General features: G+C 37.7%; 1 protein-coding gene across 1 annotated transcript; it reads left to right on the top strand.

Moving 5' to 3' along the window:
• The first annotated feature begins 79 nt into the window (after positions 1 to 79).
• scamp2.S (secretory carrier membrane protein 2 S homeolog) lies at positions 80 to 22,968 on the top strand. The gene is made up of 9 exons (XM_018255568.2): positions 80 to 212; positions 14,726 to 14,806; positions 16,098 to 16,187; positions 17,719 to 17,830; positions 18,658 to 18,786; positions 20,977 to 21,136; positions 21,526 to 21,627; positions 21,992 to 22,109; positions 22,209 to 22,968. Exons 1-9 carry the CDS (start codon positions 156 to 158, stop codon positions 22,353 to 22,355), a joined length of 996 nt encoding a protein of 331 aa, XP_018111057.1. The 5' UTR covers positions 80 to 155; the 3' UTR covers positions 22,356 to 22,968.
• Positions 22,969 to 24,697: the final 1,729 nt, after the last annotated feature.

The following is a 24,697-nucleotide window of genomic DNA, read 5'->3' as shown; positions in this document are numbered from 1 at the left end:
TCTGCTGTGCTCCTGTGATTGGCTGTATTAGGACACGGGCCGCTCCTTCGCACTGCCGCTTCTCAGCCCAGTGGCTGCTGCTCCCGTCACATCCCGGAAGATTTTCGATCGCAGGAGATCCGGCAGTAGGCACTGGCCGTCTCGCCTCTACAGCCATGTCCGGATACGATACGAATCCCTTCGCGGACCCGGTGGACGTGAATCCATTCCAGGTAATTGTTGTGGGTATTATTAGTTCTGCACTGGGAAGTCATACTGGTCAGTCTAGGTAACCATACCTACCAGAGCCAACCTGGAGTCAGTGTGCTACTTGAGCAGGTGCAGCTGGGTGGGGCTTAATGGTGTGACACGTGACCCCTGTGGTACAGGTTACTTGGGTAATGGCGACCTTGTCAGTCAGGTCTTTGACAGTCTAATGCTCTGTCCTGATCTGCAACTGTAATGAAATCTGTCCTGTCCTAAACGCCCCTCTGGGTGTTCTGAAGGCAAGAATTCCTTTTGTAAAACTTTCTTTTACAACAGAGCCACCTATATAACCACAGCTGAGAGCCACTTTATTAAATCTAATCTATTAAAGGGGTGGCCAAACTTTTTGCAACAAGGGCCAGATTTGGTGAGGTGAAAATGTGTGAGGGCCGACCATTCAGCCCGACATTCTTTGAACCTTTAACATCATTTAACTCATTTAAACAAGGAATCGTGTAGCTGTAGCAGTAATATTTGGGCACATTAGTGAAATGATCTGCCACTTGGTCTATACTGCTGCCTGTGTGCTGAAGGTGTTAGCAATAGACACATACTGGCACATAGTGATGCACTGCTCTCACATACTTCTTTAGTTTACTGTACTGGCAGGTCAATACGTCTATTGCACCTTCAGCCCTAAAGAAGAATGCAAGAGCAGCGCATCACTATGTGCCAATACTTGTCTATTGCTAACACCTTCAGCACACAGGCAGCAGTATAGACCAAGTGGCACATCATTTCACTAATGTGCCCAAATATTACTGCTACAGCTACGTGATTCCTGATTGCACCGTGCTCGCGGACCACATTATTATTAATTTCATGATGGAGGCCAAGGGCCAATGTAAATTTGAAAACAGGCCGCAATTGGCCCCCGGGCCTGACCTTGGACATGCCTGATCTAGAGTATATATGTGCCATCTTAATATTGACCTCATGGTCTGCTGGTAATCCTTGTGTTTGCATTTAGCTGTATGTGCAGGGAAATGTCTTCTAGAACAAAGATTCACAGTGTAACCACAGTAACCAGTTACATGATGTTTCTCCATAAACCAGAAGCAAGCCAATTAAAAATGAAAGCTTTGCCGTGCTTTTTTCTCTTTTTTGTTGTGTAAATTGTAAGAATTGAGTGTATTTTACAAAGTTTATGAAAATGTTTGCTTATGTAATAGCTAGACTCTTTATAGCTTTGAACTAGGGCTACTGTAGCCTTTAAAATAGTTGTTTCCTTTGCTTGAAAACAGTGTACAGTATTGTATAAAGAAGAATAGTTTGGGGGGGGGGGGAAATGTTTCCAAAGCAGTTATTGTCACTTGTTATGCTTGAATAGAGTCTATTTCCTGCAACTTCCTAATATTACAATTTGTCTTCTGTCAAACAACTCCAGTTTTGTCTTGTCAGACTATAAGAACTAATGCCCGTTGATAAAAAGTAGAATTAACGTCACACAGGGAGATTCAGAGCTGTTTCACAACTGAACAATTTTGAGCTTGGCGGGTGGTAATCAGAACACTGGTGGGTGCACTAGCAGGTCAGATGATTAATGCTTAACTGAATATCATTGGACCCACAGGAACACCTGTCTGTAAAGGGAATACCCATATAAATGACTGGAGGTAGGGGCAATTGATTTCAAGTATTTTGTTGCCAATTGGTTGAGCTAAAAATCACCCAGGTGGCAAAACACTAGGACAAAGTAACACTGAGGTGGCTCAGAAAGCTTGATGTCTTTAAGTGGCCCAATCAAACCCCTTATCTGAATCTGACTAAGAATCCAACTAACTATGAATCCAACTAAAACATCCTGGAACAAATTTTGTCTGGAAAAAATAAAGTCTTTAACCTGCTCAAAGCTGGTACCTACCCAAAAAGGTGTAAATATGTGAAAGGTGGCTATATAAATATCTGGGGATTGACTAAACATGAAAACAAGTCTATTACTTATGTATACTTATACTAAATATTGTGTTATAAGAAACACTTAGATACAGTGCTTTGAAATAAGACTAAAATAATTGGTGTCAATACTTTTGCAAGGCAGTGTATATGAAATTCAAATTTTTAATGAGACAGAAATAATACATTACAAAGCTTATATAAAAAAAATGGTATTGTATGATAATTATCAGTTAATACATAATTAACATATGATTAATGATCATATGAAAATACTAAAATGAATGACTTCAGAGTGGTGACCCTAGGAGTTAATTTATTAAAGCCATAACATATTTATATGAGAGCATCACCAGGTTATAAGTGGGGAAAATAGCCACCTGGTGTACTGTATCTGGTGCGCAACAAATGACAGAGTGTAATAAAGTGCATCCCAGTATGAGTGATATAATGTTATTGGTCCAATTTAAATTCTATGTCTCTGTCTTGAAAGAGACATGTGGCCAATGAGATAGATATGCCAGTGTCTCCAAATTGGTCCTAAATGGATGTTCTATTTAAAGAGGCTCAGGGTATATATTGCCCACTAAACACAAGTGCTTTATGCAGTATAATATTAATCTTCACCTACCTTTCTCCCAGTAAACTACTACAGTTTGCTAAATGGTTACTATAGAAACACAATTGCTCAGAAACCTTCTGACTGACCAAAAATGACTGCTGAGCTGGAAACATTAGCCAGTGTTAAACATTTCTAACATGGGAAGGTGATATCCTGTCCCATACCACAATACAGTCTCGTTGCCCATCATCATATTAATGGTTACAAGCTTAATATCAATTAGATTAAAAATCTCAGCATCTTCATCTCCATGCCGTCTGATTTAAAACTGGTATAAAGTAACTGCAACAAGTTGATACAATTGCTGGTGTTTATATGACATTGTAACTGTAAAAAGTGGCTAAGTAGATGTACAGCTCAGAAGTAAACATCTCTGTATAACAGCACATCCTGTTTAGTTGCCTTGCTGTAATATGACTGCTTTCCTGTACTGGTATTTTTTTTATACTGAAGTTACTTCAGTGCCTTTGCACAGCGAAAATGTGGCTTGCAATATTTCTCTCTCTCTAGATTTCTATGTATTAAACTGCCAGCCCAAGCATAAGAAAGACAGCATTTTAACTGCTTGGGGTTTCGCATGAAAACTGTATATCCTACTGCATTGTATAGTGTAGACCAGGGATCCCCAACTTGTTTCACCCATGAGCAACATTCAGAAGTAAAAGGAGTTGGAGAGAAACACAAGCATGAAAAATGTTCTTGGGGTGCCAAATAAGTGCTGTGATTGGCCATTTAGTAGCCCCTATGTGGATTGTCAACCTACATTGAGGTTCTGTTTGGCAATTCACCTGGATTTTATATAACCAAAACTTGCCTGGAATTGAAAAATAAGCACCTGCTTTGAGGCCACTGGGAGCAACATCCAAGGGGTTGGAGAGCAACATGTTGCTCACAAGCTACTGGTTGGGGATCACTGGTGTAGACAATATTCAGTAGGCCAATAAATAATAAAGTATCTGAGAGAACAGTTAGATGTGAAAATGTAATTGAATTCAAAGATGTAAAGAACATCAAGTTCAATAAATGTAATAGGCCAATAAAAAAATCTCATGCACACTATAATGAAGTTCCTATAGTCAGTCCTTATATGCTTATTCTCTCTGTCTAAAATTGTCTATTCTCTCTGTTGGATGTCATGATTTAATGGTAGAAAAGTTGCATAGGCTGATGTTAGTTTGTGAGGCACAATCTCCACTTATGACTATGGCAGCTCCATTCTGTGACATCGCCAACAAGCAAAGCATTTTGTCTTTTAGGTATTTCTCAAATGTGGCTTCTTCAAATTAATAGAAAAGACCACACTAGCACACGAAACTTGTGTCTGCAGGGCAAGCCCTTGCAAAAGTTTTACTGCGGTGGTGCAACGTTTCGTGGCTCCGCCCCTTTGTCAATTAACCCACAATTTCAAATTAACCCCCTGCTAAATACACAGTGGCACAGATTTTTACCAAATGCAATACGTACTTTGTTACTGATTACATAGAAATATATATATATATATATATATATATATATATATATTTCTGTTGGGTTTAAATGTTAAATCATCTATTACCTATAGATTTTTCTATTTATTACTGCTTTTCATAGTACATAGTTGGTGAACGAAATAGCCAAAGAAAAAAAGGTGACTGAAGTCAAGATTCAAGAAAGCTCAGGAAATGCCTTCCTTTTCTGGTTATTCCAGTTATAGTAAATTGCACATACCCAAACATGCAGGGGCCATACCCAAAATAGAATATGCCTGGCAGTCCCTATCTAAAATCCAGCAATACGAGTTCCTCCAGGGACCAAAAAAAGGAATATCCAGTAGAGTACAAACAACTCCTTTCCTTTTTTACCAGTCAGTTCCAATGTAGTCCATATGGGTTTTTAAAAAAAAGAAAGAAAACATCATATGAATATCCTTTGGCAATCGTTCGAAATTTAATTTCAAATTAAAATCGTTTGATTGAACAATTAAATCCTTCGAATCGAAGGATTTTACTTCGATGTGTAAAGACTTTGAAAAAGTATGTAGAAGGTCCCCATAGGCAAACATAGCAATTCAGCAGGTTCAATTTGGCGAAGTATTGAAGTCGAAGTTTAAAGAGACAGTACTTTGATTATCGAATGGTCGAATAGTCAAACTTGTTTTAGTTTGAATCAAAGTCGGATATGGCCTATTCGATGGTCGAAGTACCCTAAACATTACTTTGAAATTCGAACTTTTTTAACTTAGAAAATTCACTCGAAGCTTAGTAAATCTGCCCCATAATGTATAGAAAATTCAAGCATGTATAGAATGTCAGACCACTGATTAAATCAGTTATCAAGATATGCCTTGTTTGGGTGAAAATAAATCACTTTGTTTACAAATCAAAGCTTGTGATAACCTTTCTTGGTGCTAGAATTACTGTAAGCACATTGTAATTCTCCTGCTGTTTCTTCTGTAGAACAGGTTTTATTGACATGAAGGTACGGTCCAACAAGGATACGTTATATGCACACCCTACTTTTATCAGTGCCAAAGGATTCCATTGTTTGGGTTACACATATGAGCCAGTGGGTTGCTTATTTGTCTGTTTACGGTTGGCGTTGTCTCTGTACTTTTAGATGTTCGGTAGGCAGAAACCTCACTAAAGGTGGCCATTATTTGGCTTTTAAATTTCTTCTTATTTCTCTAGTCTTTCAGTTACATAGATCTGTTGAATGAGTGAAATGGGGCAGTCACATATCAGCAAATCAGCAGACTTCTGCACCACTGGTTGCAGTGCATGAATGTTTCTCATGTGACACAAATGTGACTGGGTTTGTGAAAGGAGTGTCCCAGACGTATCATTTTAGCCCAACCCAAGGTAAAGATCCACTGCAGTGACCATTTATGAGGCTGTGCAATATATATGTGGATAGAATCTGAATGTTTTTCCCAGATGACAATTAAATATTTTAAGTACTTTTTTTTTTTTCACAATAACTGTTAAATGTTTGAGATTAGTAACTGCATGACTTACATGTCCGTAGCAAGGAGAGCAAAGGTATTCATCTTTGTCCCAATATACCTTCGTTTATACTGTCACACTGTCACCTAAAACTGAACCTCTGTAAAAATGGATCGCATATTTTTTTTTATCTTCCTCTGTACCTCAGGTTTTCACTTAAGCTGGCCATAGACGCAACGATCCGATCATACGAATCGTGGATTCGTACGATATACGGACCGTGTGTGGAGAGTCCCATCATTTTTCGTTTGGTCGATCGGTCAGGTTAGAAAATTTCTGTCGCCTGCCGATAATATCTCTGCGTGTATTGCCGATCGTACGATTTTCAGTGGGAGACTGTCACTAGCTTTGGTCGGACATAACTATCGTACGATTGTTGTCAGGGGCAGAACATTGCTGATCTGTTCTTTTACTACTTTATTTGATCGGAATGGTAAGACTTTGATCAGAATGGTTAGTGGAGGATCCGGAGATGGGAAAGTCCGATCGTACGTTGATTCGTACGATCAGATCTTTGTGTCTATCTGGCCAGCTTAACAGTCTATTTCAGTTATGTTATATCTTTTACAATGCCAATTCTATCTGTTCCTGTCATCCAATTTCCTCTCAAATTAAAGTCAGATTACACTCACATTAAAGTCCTTAACAATGAAGAACCCCATATATTGATAAACTAATAAAACAGAACCAGTGTCACTTGAACAAGAGCTTCAGCTTGAAACATGTTGTGTGAGATTTCCCAAATAAAAGCATTTGCAGCACTGCTGGGTTCTATCCTGATTCTGTTTATTAGCATTTGAAGTAATACCAGCACAGGGTATTTTTGAAGTTTCAGAGCCCAAGTTGTGAATGTTTCAATAAATAGTTTCTCTTGATATACACTCCTTCCCACAACCTACACTCTGCTTCTGATTTTTGCTTCTCCTCTCTTCACTTCATCCTATTCCAAACTGAAGACTGCTTTTGAGCTTCTTCCTGTCTTTTAAACTGATACGTTCCTTCCATACCTTCAAACGCTCACTAAAGTTCCAACTGTTTAGAGAAGCATGTTCAATGCATTGTAATTAATCAGAAATTATATTCCCTAACCCTTTAGGGAACCTCTGTTCCCCAGCCCTTTAGATTGCAAGCTCTTGGGAGAGCCCTTAGATTGAATTTTTACTCTGTAATGGTAATGTTTGCAAACTTATGGTAAGAAACCTTTCAGTATAAAGCGCTGCATAACTTGTGTTATGTTTGCATTGTGGAAATAAATGGTGATGTTGATAATGCCAGGATGGAGCACAAGGCAATAAATAGGATTAATCGATTTAAACATCTTGTGTTTCTGACATTTCAGTAGTACTTTGCATCAATTTTAGAATCAGAAAGTGTTCACAATAAATTGTATAGCTTATTGCACCTGTGTGTTTTACAGATCCAGCAGCAGAGCTGGAGAACAGATATAGTGCCTGGGTGTAGCTGCAGTGTTTTGGAAAGGAATGTGACCAGTATACCATAGGGGGTTCCAATCAAGATTACAGTAGCATTGCCTCTAAGCACTGACCTTATGTCCATGGATATGTAACTTTAGGAATACATTGTAGCTGTGGATGAAATATTTATCACTGAGCTGTAGAAACTGCAACCACCAAGTTATTCCTCATGCTAAGGAACTGATTTATCAAGGACTGAGGAGAGAAATGTAGTGACTAGACTAAGAACCACATTTTCCCACAACTCAAGATCTCTAGATATTTACCAGCCATTTTTGCATTTTGTTGCTGCAGTTTTAGTATGTTTTTGTCAATCCAGTAACTTGAAAATACTCAACGTTTAAAAAAAAATCTCGGGTTGCTTTACCATTGACATCTAAGGGGACTTTGTACAATGAGAGCTCTTGATCAATCTGCCCCTAAACGTAGGCCCTAGGTTACCAACATAGACATCAGTGTCAGCCCCAGCCAGGGAACACATCACTACACAATGGTGTATGAGACACATTTCATAAATAACCTTATAACTGTTGCATATGTGCCCAGATCTTGGTGACCACAAGCCTACAATTGCAGGCCCTGCTCTGGAAAAAGTAGTGAGGACCTAAAACATCATTTATCACACATGAGGTAGAGAAAAACACACTTTCCTGCATTTGGCAGAGCTGTATTTATGAGGTGTGGGCACAAAGGCTTTTCATTGATATGTGCAAGTTAGTGAGCACTGGCAGACACAGGCTGATGCTGTATTCGGCACTTTGTGTGAAATGCATATGGCAGCAAGTACTTTTTTTGAATGAGCACTAATGGACACCGTTTTGCTCCCCTTAGTACTCTAAAACTTGCCTTTAGGGTCTTGTTAATGACCTGTTTCCATCATGAGCTGCTGTGATATTAAATATTAGAGCTCCTATGAATCCAGTGGAAGCAAATAATTACAGTTTTTTTTATATCCTTGTCTACTAGCTGTTGCTTTTAAGAAAGTCTGTATGATGGCATTCAGCAGCCAGAAGGAACGTCGTGGATGCAAAATTCACACCCAGGCAATCCCTTATTCTCACACTGTCGGTCTATTTCTGTCACATAACAATGCACCAAGCATGCCTCCACTTCTATCCTACAAGGTGTCTTGTGAAAGTTAATTTAGTTATGAGTTTTATAGAGGGCTGTGAAGTAGGTACATAAATCCTTTGACTCTGACTCTGTTTTTAAAGGAACACCAAAAAAAAGTTTTTATCAAAGTAATTAAAATATAATACACAAAAGCCATGAATATCTTGTAAATTATATCCTTATAACGGTGAGTTCTGATGTCATCAGTTATAAACGGTGAGTTCTGATGTCATTTCTTTCACATGACTCACCGAAACTTGTGTATTATAATAAATAAAGTACCCCCAGTTGCAAAATATGAGAATATTATAAGTTACCTTGGAGTTCCATGACCTGTATAAAAACACTCGGCCTTCGGCCTCATGTTTTTATATGGTCATGAAACTCCTCGGTAACTTATAATATCCTTATATTTTACAATAGGGGTTACTTTATTCACTATATAATGTACTGCTCTGCACTGGTATAACTGGGGTGTTTATGTCAGAAAGAGTACTATAGTTTATATAAAGCTTATGTGTAGCCATGGGGGCAGCTCTTGAAGCTGGAAAAAAAGGAGAAAAGTCACAGGTTGCATTGCACATAACAGATAAACCCTGTTCAATATGGTGTTTTATCTGTTAATTGTTATGTAAGCTGTGCAAACACACAGATTTTACCAGTGCATGCTTATACAATATACAATATGTTAATTACTTTCATTTTTGAGTGTTCCTTTAATATACAAATGTATTTTCCATGTTGATTAAAAGAAGTTTAGTACACAATAGTCAAGGCATTTTATAACTGCCAAAGCTCAAACATATAAACCACATCCTTTGGTTATCCTAAACCAAAACAATTGGAAAACCAAAAACAATTTATATATTAATTGAGCCTGGCATATAGCTGTTAAATATAATTAAAAATAGAATTGATTCTGCCATATCTTCCTTCATAGAAGCACTTAAATCTGATTATTTATCGTGCTTGTATGTAAAGTGAGGTTTGGGGGGGCACTTTTTTGCTGTTCTAAATACATTTGGAACTACAGAATGGACTATAAGGAAACATTTTAATCTTCCTTGGTATGGTAAGAAGATGCACAATCATCTCTTTAGTTCTACAGCTGTTCCACTATATTTTTAATCTGAATAAACTAGTTTTATGTACACTCTCCATGCCTGCAGAGGGGCCCCACTATCCAAGACTGAACCCAGGTTAGGGATTCTGTTAAGAGGTGTAACATTCCACAAATGCTCTTCAGTTTACCATAGTAAGTAAATGGGAATTAATCCTAGTAAGGGAGACCATGTTTATCATGGTATTAGCAGAAAGCAGCAGGTGGCATTAGGCTGCAGGGTTTAGCAGACATCTGTAAGGAGCTGACTAAAGAAATGTGTCTTAGGGTAGGGACACACTGGGCGATTTGGGGAGATTTAGTCGCCTGGCGACTAATCGCAGCGACTTTTCTCCCCGAATGCCTCCCCTCACTCTGCGCCTGGATAAAATGAAAAGTCGCCGGTGCTAATCACACACGGCGATTCGTTTTCCGAAATCGCCCGAAGTTGCCTCACGAGGAAACTTCGGGCGACTTCGGAAAAAAATCGCCGCGTGTGATTAGCGCAGGCGATTTTTCATTTTATCCAGGCGCAGAGTGAGGGGAGGCATTCGGGGAAGATTGGTCGTGGAAAGTCGCTGCGATTAGTCGCCAGGCGACTAAATCTCCCCAAATCGCCCAGTGTGTCCCTACCCTTAATCTGCATCAGTGTTCATTGTGTAATTATGTGCAGTTTTTAATTAAATACAGGTATGGAATCCCTTATGAGGAAACCTATGATCCAGAAAGCTCTGAATTAGGTCAATTTTAAGCAAATCATTCTAATTTTTAAAAATGATTTTTTTTTTGTAAATAAAAAAAAAATAGAATAATAAAACAAAATCATATATATGATGGTAACTAAACTGCATAAATCCAAACTGTGTAATGTTTAGATTTTTTTAATCAGGCTGGTAACACCAAAAATGTGTAATTCAAATATAATGTATTATTACCCTGCACTTGTAAAACTGATGTGTTTGCTTTAGAAACACTACTAACGTTTATATGGAAAAGCTAGTGTGTAGCCGTAGGGGCAGCCATGCAAAGGAGAAAACGAGGTGGAGAGCTTAAAACCTTGAACACATACCTTTGCGGTACCAGGTGCTGTACTGAAGGACCCACGCCTGTTACAGGGCCAAATTATCCAATCAGAGCAGATATCAGCAGCACACCGTAGATATGAACAACGTTTCCGGGCGGCCCGAAACGTTGCCCTGTTTAAAATGATTTGATGCAATAAAATACACGTTTGTTCATATCTACGGTGTGCTGCTGATATCTGCTCTGAATGCAAAGGAGAAAAGGCTTAGGTTACATTGCAGATAAGCTCTGTAGAATATAATAGTGTTCTACAGTACTTATCAGTTATCTGCTATTTAACCTGTGCCATTTTGTCCTATTTCAATTGCCACCTTCACAACACAGCAGCTTGTTTACAGTATATAAACTATAGCAGTATTTACTGAAGCAAACCGATCCGTTGGTGTTACTGTTCCTTTAAGGTGTAGAGAGCCAACTTACAAAACTATCTCTTATGCAAAAAACCCTAGGTCCCAAGCATTGTGTATAACAGATCTTATACTATAGGTGGTTGGACCAATTTACAGTTCTGTTCACACAAGTCATATGCAGGACCATTTTCATAGCGCGTGATATTAACCAAAGTTCCTAATCAATAACAGACCGATGTCAGTTGAGAAGTCCAGACACATTTTTAAAATAGTCCCTGGTATATCAAGGACGCAGAGGCCTAAACTGCCTACCCACAAGCTTAATATAAAGTGATGGTCTATGGCAGTCTACTGAAGCCCATTTGTCATTTGCCAGAATATAGAGATTACCAGCCAGGGCCTTCCCCTCCACTTTTAACTGAGTGGTTTTTTTTCTCTTGACTAGATAGCCTGGTCTACACTATTGTTATTATTATTTCAATGGAAAAAAGAGTGTGGCAGTTTACTCTCCCTGATTACACTGTGCACCATTTGTCTGGCTACATACTAATATAGGATACTGTATATTGTTCTGTCAGTCTTTGAACTGTGCAAACATTTTTGCATTTGTTGCCCCCTGCCCTTTTTATACCTTTGCTGTCATTCTCTAAATAAGTTGACGATAATTTCTGAAGTCACCCGAAGTTTCCTCGTGTGCCCCTGCCCTAAGGCATAGAGCAGGGCAGACAATTAATTTCACTTTCTATTCAGCACTTCCTAGATGTCACTGCTCTCCCCACATTCCTGCCACTGTCTTCACCGTCCTCTTTAATAAATATCTACTTTTGTTCCATCTGGATTCAACCCACCCATTACTAGTTTCATTACTTAGTCTCATTTGGGGGCCATATTAGGCTAAATACCCCAACAGTGGATTCTATATTTTGTCAGCTAACACTAATCCATCAGCATAATTTAAGACTTGCAATAATTAATTGCACTATGTGAGTTTAGTGTAGAACATAACATTGTAATATTCAAGTGATCTGGTGTATAGAATCCAAAAAATCAACAAATTATTATTAATGAATCTGAGTTGCCTTCATATCCTAAATAGATCATGTAAGAATGGATAGATAGATCTGAATACTGAGGCAGAGTATGGAACACTGATTTAAGTTTACTGGCTGATTCTTGTATGACTTAATAACAAGGAAATAGGAAATAACAAGAAAGTGAGAACACTTGACATATGTTACTTGGTCACACCTGCTTCAGTGTGAGTCATACAGTTGAGAAACCTGTTGAAGATTACGTGGAGTTCTCACTCTTGTATATAAATGGCATAATCATGAATACAGTCTTTCTGAAGGAAACTCGTGACCAGTTTCTGGCAACATTAAAGCATGACACACTGATGTTGGAGATAATGGAGTTCATGGGAAGTATACTAATGATCTGTGTCATAGAGTATATATTTAGGGGCCCATTTACGTAGCTTAAGTGAAAGAATAGAATAAAAAAAACTTTTTTTTGGCTACTTTGACCATCGAATTGGCTACTTCAACTTTGAATCGAACGATTCGAACTAAAAATCGTTCGACTATTCGACCATTCGATGGTCAAAGTACTGTCTCTTTAAAAAAAAAATCGACCCCCTACTTCGCCACCTAAAACCTACCGAGGTGCCATGTTAGCCTATGGGGAAGGTCCCCATAGGCTTTCTATCAATTTTTTGGTTGAAGAAAAATCGTTCGATCGATGGATTAAAATCCTTCAAATCGAAAGATTCGAAGGATTTAATCTTTCGATCGAACGATTTTTCGTTCGATCGAACTATTTGCGGTAAATCCTTAGACTTCGATATTCGCAGTCGAAGGATTTACATTCGGCAGTCGAATAACGAGGGTTAATTAACCCTCAATATTCGACCCTATGTAAATCTGCCCCTTAGTTTTCATTAACATATTAGAATATATAGTCTGTCAGGGGTCCTCATACTACGGCCCGCGGGCAAGAAACGGCCATCCAAGGTTATTTACCCAGCCCCCGCTGTGGCCGCGTCCAGTGTCATTAGCATCAGTCAGGGGGACATGGTGATGTGAGTTCCTGAGGTCGAGGAAAAGAGAAGATCTGCGAGCAGCAGCTTTGTAGTAGTGTGCCACTCACCGGGTCCAGGTACTCCTCTTGCACGCAACCTCCGCACATGTTGCGGTCTTAGCTATGGTTACAGGGGAATCGTCAACCAAATCCCCGCTCTCCGGGAGAGACAGATACTGTACGTAGTTAGGTGCGCAGGGCTGCCATCAGTGGGGACAATTGTCCCGGGCCTGATGGCTTTTTTATGTTATGGGGGGCCGCCATGCTGCGTCTCCTGGATCAGCCCGGTCCCTCTTGGGGTGATATCACTCCAACTTGCAGTACAGCAGTAAAGAGTGATTTGTTTATCAGAGCATAAGTCACATGACTGGGGGCAGCTGGGAAATTGACAATATGTCTAGCCCCATGTCAGATTTCAAAAATGAATATAAAAAAATCTGTTGGCTCTTTTGAGAAAAGGATTTCAGTGCAGAATTCTGCTGGAGCAGCACTATTAACTGATGTGTTTTGAAAAAAACATGTTTTCCCATGACCATATCCATTTAAAGGACCAGAGAAATGTAAAACTTATATGCTTCCTTTGCATGTTTAAATATATGTATTCCATGTTTTTTTTATAACCATTTATATAACAAATGTTATTTAAAGGGATACTGTCATGGGAAAAAACATTTTTTTCAAAATGAAACAGTTAATAGTGCTGCTCCAGCAGAATTCTGCACTGAAATCCATTTCTCAAAAGAGCAAACAGATTTTTTTATATTCAATTTTGAAATCAGACATGGGGCTAGACATTTTGTCAATTTCCCAGCTGCCCCATGTCATGTGACTTGTGCCTGCACTTCAGGAGAGAAATGCTTTCTGTTTTTCCTTCTCAATGTAACTGAATGTGTCTCAGTGGGACATGGGTTTTACTATTGAGTGCGGTTCTTAGATCTACCAGGCAGCTGTTATCTTGTGTTAGGGAGCTGCTATCTGGTTACCTTCCCATTGTTCTTTTGTTTGGCTGCTGGGGGGGGGAAAAGGGAGGGGGTGATAATCACTCCAACTTGCAGTACAGCAGTAAAGAGTGATTGAAGTTTATCAGAGCACAAGTCACATGACATGGGGCAGCTGGGAAATTGACAAAATGTCTAGCCCCATGTCAGATTTCAAGATTGAATATAAAAAAATCTGTTTGCTCTTTTGAGAAATGGATTTCAGTGCAGAATTCTGCTGGAGCAGCACTATTAACTGTTTCATTTTGAAAAAATTTTTTTTTCCCATGACAGTATCCCTTTAAACATTGATTAATAATAACAGCACTGCTTGGAAAATACTAAGCTCCCAGTCTCTATTGCCAGTCATAGGTCAATGCTGAAGACTGACCAGTTAGTTAGGTAACTAAAATCAGGTGTGTGGAGGATTTTTTTTTTAATGTAAACACACAGCATTTTCTATACAGTGCCTGCCTTTTTATTGGTACATTTGCATGGGATCTGCCTTGCTTTATAAAATGCTTATGCCTTGGTTTCCCTAGTGGTCCTAAACAGTATATAAAATAAATCCTCAACCAGTGCAAAAAAAGTAGGTTGTTTTCATATTAACTGTATATGTGTATATGCTGTATATGTATATGCTTTGACAAAAGGAATTAATATTAAAAGATAAATTTATAATTTTTCAATGGCAGACCTTTCATTGTTTATTATATTCTACTATGAGCCGTTAAGAAGACAGCAAGATAAGTGATATTTTATTTCAGAATTACTACAATAATCGGTGTACTTTTTGTTTCATAGGATCCTTCTGTGACACAGATTACAGCTGGCAACCATGGCAGTGTGGAAGAATTTAACCCATTCACTGAAGGTTCTCATCTGGTGGGTACTGAATAATTATAATAATGCACAAATCTGCTAATGTAGTAGAGCTTATGATGAAGGCACCAGTATATTTCACCTACAAGCTAGATGCTATAAAAACAACCCCTGCTGCCTCCTGGTACCAGGACTTTGCACAAATCCAAATATTCCTTTTAGTATCCATTCATACCGAACCATAATGTGTATAGAGGTATAATGTTATATCAAAAGATATATGTCCCAAGGCTTATTTTCAGTAAAAATAAATTATTTATTAGTATTCACATTTTAAAAAGTTTTTGATACATACTGACCCCACATGGCCCACCTTACGCGTTACCTAGGAGACACCTATGACTGAGTGCCGGAGGGTATGAAACGCGTAAGGTGGGCCATGTGGGGTCAGTATGTATCAAAAACTTTTTAAAATGTGAATACTAATAAATAATTTATTTTTACTGAAAATAAGCCTTGGGACATATATCTTTTGATACAAGTTTTTGTGTGCCGATGTCCCTGTGGCCATGTCTAAAGATATACGGAAATCAGATGTATGGACTCCCGATTATAAAACAATTAGAGGTATGATGTTGTAGTAATAATAATAATGAATAAGCCCATTCAACTCATTATCATAAAGGGCACAAAGAGGGTCATTTTTCAGTCAGTTTGGCCCACATATTTGGGCCACTAAGAATACCATGAGCAAAACATCTTTTTCCATAGGCAATGTAGCTCTAATAGACACATTTTAGTTTATATCTCTCCTATATATTTTAGCAGCAGTGTGTTAATGTTAATGTAAAAAGCATGGTGTTTCTTCTAACACCACTTGTGCCTTATGCCACTTCAATTGCATTTGCCTGCCATTGTGTACAAAGGGTGGTATTTGCCCTGAAAACACTAAAGTATGAATTTATTATGCATGAGGCAGGGTCATTTGGGTGTCTTCTATGCCAGCATTTTATCTATGGTTTCTCTTCTTCTTAACGCACATTCAACTCTCTAATTTTAGAGTGAAATGATTCAGTGCTGTTAGTGTATTTATATGAAATCTTTAGTCATTTCTGCTTAGTAAATATGCCCGTAGTTTAAGGATCTAGTTCAAAACACTTAAATTTATCTTAATTTAGTATATTGTATTGTTTATGAATTATTTGTCAGACCTTACTGTACGGCTTCAATTACAGTATAGTGTGCTTATTCTTCTTGCAGGCCTTTTGCTTTAAACGTGGACTCTAGACTCTATATCGTGAGACCTGTCATGATCACTTTATTTAATTAAGACAAACTTCTTTCTGTTTTTCAGACAAATCCCAATCAGAAAACCATCCCAGTTCAGCCTGCTACTCAATCCCAGCCTGCCGTGCTCCAACCCTCAGTTGACAGTACATCACAGGTAAATGTTACCAGAAAATTATGTCCTTGTTCAGCATTTAAAGGGGTTGTTTACCTTTAAATGAACTTTTAATATGATGCAGAGAGTGATACTCAGACAATTTGCAATTGTTTTTCATTTATTATTATTTGTTGGAGTTTTTTTAGCTTTTATTCAGCAGCTCTCCAGTTTGCAATTCAGCAATCTGGTTGCTAGGGTCCTAATTACCCTAGCAACCATGTACTGATTTCACTAAGAGACTGGAATATGAATAGGAGTGTCCTGAACAGAAAGATGAGCAATACAAAGTCGGAATAACAATACAGTTGTAGCCTCACAGAGCATTTGTTTTTAGATGCGGTATGTGATGCCTATTTGAAAGCTTTGCACAAGTGTCCCGGTCAGAACCCCTACTGCATATTATTATTTCTTTTTTTTGTGACGTTATTTAATACCCATGTTTCTTTAAAGGTGTACTGATAAACAAGCCAACTTTATATGAATTGCTTTAACAATTGGTTCTAAATTAATATTATATGAAAACCCCTTTTGGCAAAGGTAAAGGCAAGTAAGAATGTAAAAAGTTCCAGCTTCTTTGTCAATGCTTCATTCAAGTTAAGCCATTTTAACTGCAGTGTGTTTTCTGTTTACACTGATCTCTTAATGGAAAAATGACTAGCCTAAAATAAGCAAAGATGAGGTACTACAAGTGAAAAACACTGTCTTTTATTGTGTTATATTTTGATCTAAGAAGGAAAGCAGGTTCATTGGACCAGTGTTAGATAACTGACAGGACTTGATATTACTTGGTGACAAGCTGTGCTGAGCTGGAGGCAGCGGCGGATTTCGCGGGCAAGCGTCCAGAGTCCACGTGGTCCTGGCACCCAATCTGTACTCCCCAGTGCTCCCAGACCCAGTGATGAAAGTCACTATCCCGAATACCCACAGCACACTCCTGTGAGTTTATCAATGACCATATACAGTGTTGGACTGGGGGGTCCAGGCCCATGAGTGCTGCCGCATTAGGGCCTCGTGCACATTATTATTGCATATTGACAACCAATCTTTTTCTTGCTGCAGACAACTCCATTCCTGCTGTGTGGCATCTGAGCATATCACTGCCCTCTGCTGGAAATAGTTATTTAGGCTAGGGAAATCCATAGCTGATGTATGCTCCAATAAACTGACAATTATTTACCAAGCAGAACCAATCATTTCTGCTATCTTTTTGGCTATCACTGCACAAATGAGCTATTTGCATTTCGTTAAGTGTGAACACCAACTGAGCATTAAACAATTGTAAAATGTAATCTATTTACCCAGTTTTTATTTTTATACTGAACAATTCATAAAATGTATTCTAAAAATAATTTCCATTTTTAATGGTCCATTAAAATCAGATTACCTGAAAGTTCATTTCCAAAAACAGAAACAATGGTTACATTTTACAATATTTTTATCCTTTGTTTCTTCTGTAAGTAAAATTGCTTTCTTTCTTGTCCTACCTTCATAGTGTTAGAAAACTTTCCCACCTCTCTTGCTTTCCCTACAGGCTGCAGCAATGGCTGCTCAAACAGGACTTCTACAACAACAGGAAGAGCTGGAGCGGAAAGCAGCAGAGTTGGACAGGAAGGAGCAAGAGATGAGGAATGTAAATATTAACTGTAAGTAGGTTTATGATCATGTTTAGTTATCTGTACGTCACAGTGCAAGCCTGTTAACTGTCAATCTTTTCTAGCGTAATAGTGAGCTTTTGTTTTTTGGCACCTGTGACTAATTTATCTTTTCCTTAACATGATGTAATAATGCTATTCAGGAACTCTACATACCCATAATGGAATCTTTCTCTGTTATTGTGGGCATTACTCAATTACCATGTTTTCTTATAAGTTGTATGAAGTTGAGCATAGACCTTACAAAATAGGACTGTCATGTTATTGGAGGATTTTTAACCTATCAAATAAATATATTTGCAGTTTGTAGTATGCAGCAACAATCAGACTTGGGGTTTCTATTTTTCCTTCCAAATGCCAATTTTAACAGGAGAAGCTAAACATTGAAAATTGTCCCAAAATGAAAGTATGCCATACTTAAGCCCAAATATTACACATTATTCTGTCTTATTTGTACTTGACTTTCCCTCCCCTTTTTCCCCTTTAAAACATTTTTCCAATAGATATTGATTAAAATGTTCAGTGATGTATTTGCAATTGAAAGCAGTATTTGTTTACCCCTTTTTTGTTCTGTGTCTGACATTACAATGTTTCAGGTAAAGATAAACTGCCAGGTGGATACTGCATTCAGTATCAATTACATTTATAAATTTACATTATCAAATACATTTGTTTTGCTTTCAGTACATGGAATGCTCTTGGAAGTAAATGGATGGCGGCACAAACACACGAAACAAAGCTCTTACTTGTTAAAAGTTACCTTATCTTTAATGTTCACTAGTTCTCTACCAACTCATTTTCTCTCTTCAATCCCACAGTAAGACAGAACAATTGGCCCCCACTTCCTCCAAAATGCCCCATTAAGCCATGCTTCTATCAGGACATTTCTGTCGATATTCCTGCAGATTATCAACGTACCTGCAAAATGCTCTACTATCTATGGATGTGTAAGTATGGTTTCACATGCCTAGGGCAGCAAACATGGAAATACAAAGATATCAAATCATGCGTGGCATCATGATTCTAGGGATTTTGAAAAACAATATTTAGTTAGTAAGGTGCAGGCTCCTCCAAAGCTTATGTCAGATGGAGCTGACAATCGTAGCAAAAAAGGGAAAAATTGGGGCTGAAAATCGGCCTGTAGAAATATGCAGGCAGAGAATTCACCTTCTGTCCTGCCTGCACCCAGAACAATTGCATTGCCCTGGGTTCAGGCACTAGTAGCTGATTTGGGTGTTAGCATGCTCCTGTGTGGTTTTTTTTTTTTTTTGTTGCCAAAATTATCCATATGTGCTTGGGCTGATACAATTGTCGCCAAGAATCAGTCCCTAATTGGCATTAGACTTCTGTGCCCGAAACTAATGCATCGGCTCGGGTGCATTTACACGTAGCTGATTTCGTGTTTTTTTCACCAAAATCGGGCGTGTGTGCCAGCATTTGGACTTATTCTTGGCCTGTACATACTTCCCGATTTTCATCCCCATCTGGCATTAGCCTAAGAGCCAAGTAGGATTTTGATGACAGCCCTAATGCACCAGAGCCCTCAGTATTTTATTTTAAAGAGCTCTAAACCCAAATAATGAATTGATGTAAACTTACTTTGAATGGTCCTCTGAGCACTTTTGTAATTTACATATATTTTTTATTTGAAGTGGTTTCTGATATATATGCATTTTAAAACTGCTAATACCTTTTGACTCAGCATTAATAGGTTGGGTTGCTGACACTCTGGTTCTTAAAAAAGCTGTTGAGCGGAAAGCCTGCCTAGCAGTATAAAATCATCTAAAACTACCAATATTTCATAAACCATTAAAAACAGACAACGGTGCTGCTGTACATTCAGTGCAAACAGAGACCTTACTTTAAAGGGATTGAATGCAGGGTGGTATTTCTGTACAGGCACCCAAGGCTCTGTGTTTAGGGCAGCTGATTTATTTTACATACCCAGATTTTAAGTTTTCCCACATTTTTTTGTGGTCCCACCAATTTATAATGAGTGGGTGCTTTTAACTGATTTACATTGTTTTCCCAGAATTTGTCCTGATGTTCTGAAAAATAGCTAATGTCCTTTGTGACTGTTATAATGATCTTAATTAAGATGTTTAAAATATTAACCAGATGCATACTTTTCCATGGTTATGACTGTAAATTGTCTAATCCAATTAGTCTGCACTGTATACAGTTATGCACAAATCACTTATTGCTTTAGGTTGTGTGTGACTGTACATATCCCATAGTGTAATATTAATGCTGCAATGCTTAGCCCTTGTTATTAACCAAGTAAATATTGTATTTCAAAAGAAAAACTGACTCCTGTACTTACATTCTTTGAGTACGTGAAGAATTCAAAGTAGTATTTGAAAGAAAGTTGCCATAACACATTTCTGTTATTATATTTTCCTGGATTTTACACTTTTATTTCCTGGTCCCCTAAAAAATATAAAATGGGAGATTCTACTGTAGAATCTGGGTTTTATGTTTGCCTAGTCCCATAAAGACAAACTACATTTTATTTTTTTCCAGATTTTATGTTTTCACAGAATTTCCGCTGTTTTTACATGTGCCCCTGGAATCTTTCAAATTGGAATTCTACTGTATGTACAGCAGACGTGTCTGTAGTAAAAGCTTTAGCAGACCTTATGATTCTATGGACCCATCTAAGATTGTGACCTCTTTAATAAAATATCTGACAAGATTTCTTCAGTAGATTATCTTGTTACTTGAAGGCAAACATACTGGTTCTCTAAGGGATTCATTGGATTACCTTTGGGTGTTGCCAGTCAGCCAAAGTGGGTATCAGATTTCCACAGAGCTGCTTGCTCCAGCATATCCTTTGGTATGAGCCTACAATACTTCTAACTAGAGCCTGTTATAATATACATCCACATGACTCTTGTTTCACATGATTCTAGGAAATTATTACTGTTTGAGGGGCATTTTGATTTTTTTTTAATAAACCTAGGCTATTGTAACTGCTTTTGTCGATTGCCCAGTCTGACAAGTTGCATTCCATAGTGGAATAATGGAATAATGCATTTATTAATGCATTGGGGTTTGTGTAATGATGCAGCTTGATTACATTTTGTAATAAATATGATTTATTTATTTTTTTCATGTTTTTATCTTTCCCTCCCTAGTACACACATTCACCCTATTCCTTAATCTATTGGCCTGCCTTTCTTACTTTACTGCTGTGTCCACCGGAGGGGTGGATTTCGGCCTGTCCATTCTGTGGTTTGTTATGTTCACCCCTTGTGCCTTTCTTTGCTGGTATCGGCCCATCTACAAAGCATTCAGGTGAGTTCTATTGCATTGCAATAAGAATTTTACAAGACACGTACAAGCTGCTGTTACAGACTACTATCATTAAGAAAGCATTTTCCTGTTCAACCTCCTTTTTAGCACATTCACAGAAGCTTATTAGGTGTTTAGCATTTATTCACAGAGTGTTTTCATTAACACTTGCCAGGTAACTTGTGTCTGGAAACTTAAATGATATATTAGCAGTCAAATGGAGACGTGTAACTCTTGTTTTAAACTATAGGACCATTGGTAAACACTTCCAGTTCACCTTCACGTTTATCTGTCCTAATGGTTGTTTTTTTCATTATTGTGTTGCATGTAATTATTTTTTTAATTATAACTACTGGATTTATTTGTAATGTTGTTTGTTTTCTCAATCCCAGGACAGACAGTTCCTTCAGCTTCTTTTTGTTCTTCATCATCTTCTTCTGCCAGATTGTCATTTACATTATCCAAGCAGTTGGAATACCAGGCTGGGGAGACAGGTGAGATACTGCAGCTTCATAGAGATGTTGTCTGTGGGAAGTGACCCAGCACAGACATAACAGTCTGCCAGAAAGTAGCTCCATCCTAACGTGCAGGCACAAGTCACATTACTGGGGCAGCTAGGAAGCTGACAATATGTCTAGCCCCATGTCAGATTTTAAAATTGAATATAAAAAAATCTTTGCTCTTTTGAGAATTGGATTTCAGTGCAGAATTCTGCTGGAGCAGCACTATTAACTGATGTGTTTTGAAAAAAACATGTTTTCCCATGACAGTATCCCTTTAAGCCTTAGTTCTCCTTTAAGACTCCCATTTCCCCATTTGCTTACCTTGTCTAATAATGTAATTTGTTTCTTGTTTTAGTGGTTGGATAATGGCTCTTACAATGATTAAATCAAATGTTGCCGTCACAGTTATAATGATGGTAGTGGCTTCCTTCTTTACGGTCTGCAGTGTATTCTCACTAGTCCTGCTCAAGAGGGTGAGTACCTATCGAATGACTGCTATTTGTTTGTTTTTTCTTCTTGAAAGGATTCACCTAATTCAATTCGCCCTCTTTGTTCATTTTGTCTTTTAACAGGTTCATTCCATGTATCGTAGAACAGGCGCCAGCTTTCAGAGAGCGCAAGAGGAATTCTCACAAGGAATTCTCGCCAACCGCAATGTTCAGAATGCTGCTGCAGGCGCTGCCACTGCTGCTGCTAGAGGAGCTTTCCAAGGAAACTAGTCCCCAGTATTTTCTTCTGTATTGACACAACACAGTTACATAAGAGGGATATATGGTTTCTGCTTAGATCAAGCCTTTATCTGTTTATCATGTTACCAATGGCAGAATGCAGCACTCCCAATCTTGCCCATCTCCCAATGGAAAAAGAGACTATAAAATTATATATATGTATATATATATATGGAAATATGGAAATTTCCTTGCTGTGTTTTCTTTATCTTTCTGACGCTTAATTCTCTCTATCTTGTTACTTGCATTCCATGGAAATGCAGTTTAGTTGAACATTTTTTCTGTTTTAAAACTCCTTACCTGAAGTTATTATCTGGAAACGTTATGGCTTGTACAGGATCTTGGATAAATGGTTGTGAAATTTTTTTTCCTGCATTTTGGATCTGTGCTGAAACTTCTTGGTTTGCCATGCTTGTGAATGGAATTGTTTCATTTTGCTGCAATAACGTTTAGCTGGACATGTGAGACCAGCAGACATTTTAAATTCCAGCCCCATAGCAAACATAATTTTATATAATTATCATATTTTTTTTTAAAGCTGAGCTAAGAGTTTTCAAAAATGTTTTCTGGTTTGAATTAAAGGACAAGGAAAGTCTAAAATAGATTAAGGCTAGAAATGCTGTATTTTGCATACTAAATATAAGCATAAACTTATTGCACCACAAAGCCTAATCAAACAAATGATTTATGCTTTCAAAGTTGGCCACAGGGGGCTGTCATCTTGTAACTTTGTTAAATATCTTTGCAAGACAAGACACATGCTCAGTGTGGTCTGGGCTGCTTAGGGATCGTCATAAACAAAGCTGCTGTTCATAAGTATGATTGTTTCCCTGCTCAGAAGTTAAGGGACCATCTGACAATTCCTATCCACAGCAGTAAATGAAGGGAGAATTTCACTGCATACAGTCAGGTCTCTTATAAAAACGGTACACATTTAATTAAAGTATATTGGAGATAGGTTTCTTTTTCATTAAAGAAAGTAAAAATGGGATTTTATTTTTTTGACTTTCCTTGTCCTTTAAAAGGAAGGCAGATACTTTTCATGTATAACCACGTTTATATCCTTAATTTCCTGGCATTACAAATAGATGAAAGTGCGTGGAAATCCACTTTCCAAATAGAATGCTTAAGTGACTATTGTGCCTTATTACTTAAATAGTAATAAATAGAGAGGTAAACCTGTTTCTTTTGGTTGGAATTAATAATGCCTTGATGTTTTATAAGTGCACTAGCTTTGTACGAAGAAATTCCCAAACCATGTAGGGTCTACTGGATGGAAATCTAAATAAATCCTTTTCTACAGTATGTCTTGAGTTTACTTTTTTTTAAAACTAAAATAGAATGTTTTATACATCTTTAAACGTGCTAAAATTATTGATCTACTGATATGGGGCTATATATAATCTTTTTATTGGAATGCTTAAAAAAATTCTTATTACAAAAAGCCCCTTATCTGTAAATCCCCATGGTTTAAGCAGTCGAATAAATAAATAAAATCTATTTATTTGAATGCTTAAACCATGGGAGGTTCCAGATAAGGGGTGTTTCTGTAATAAGAATTTTTTTTTTAACTTTTTATTTTGAATTTCAATTTTAAAGTGGACCTGTCACCCAGACACAAAAATCTGTATAATAAAAGTCCTTTTCAAATTAAACATGAAATCCAATTTCTATTTTTTATTTAAGCATTCATAGCTGTTGTAAGCTGATTTAAAAATCTCAGATGTCAATCAAATATTGTCTGCCCCTCCTCTATGCCCGTGGCATAGAGGCGGGGCAGACAATTACTTTCACTTTCAATTCAGCACTTCTTAGATGTCACTGCTCCCCACACATTCCCCCGTTCTCTTTACCATATAACTGTGTGGCCAGGACATGGGAATGGACATTGGGTCCCCCATTCTGGTGCAAAAACAAAATTCTGAGATGATGCAAGGCTTGTCTTAATAACAGTGTCCACAAAATGGCTGCTGCCTGCTTGCTGTAATTTTGAAATCCCAGACTGAAGGAAACAATATTCAAATAATTTATATAGTGTAATTAAAGTTCATTATCCTTGACTAATCTGATAAAATAGGATTTTGAATAATTTTTTTGGGTGACGGGTCCCCTTTAACCATAAATAAGAAATGTTTAACATCAAAGAAACCAATATGATTGTTATGTAACCTACATGCAGCTTAGTTATCATCAAGTACAAATAACTTTTATTATAACAGAAAACAGTAAAAAAAAGTTTGTCTAAAAAGGAAAATGAAAACTGCCATTCTGGCATTTTAAATGCTCTGGAGAATAGGTTTTCACATAAGAAATTCCATATTTGTGCCTTGAAC

Source organism: Xenopus laevis, chromosome 3S (genome assembly GCF_017654675.1).
Source record: "Xenopus laevis strain J_2021 chromosome 3S, Xenopus_laevis_v10.1, whole genome shotgun sequence".
Classification (NCBI taxonomy): Eukaryota; Metazoa; Chordata; class Amphibia; order Anura; family Pipidae; genus Xenopus; species Xenopus laevis.
The sequence above is the reverse complement of the archived record's forward strand: the minus strand, read 5'-3'. Positions and strand labels throughout refer to the sequence as shown.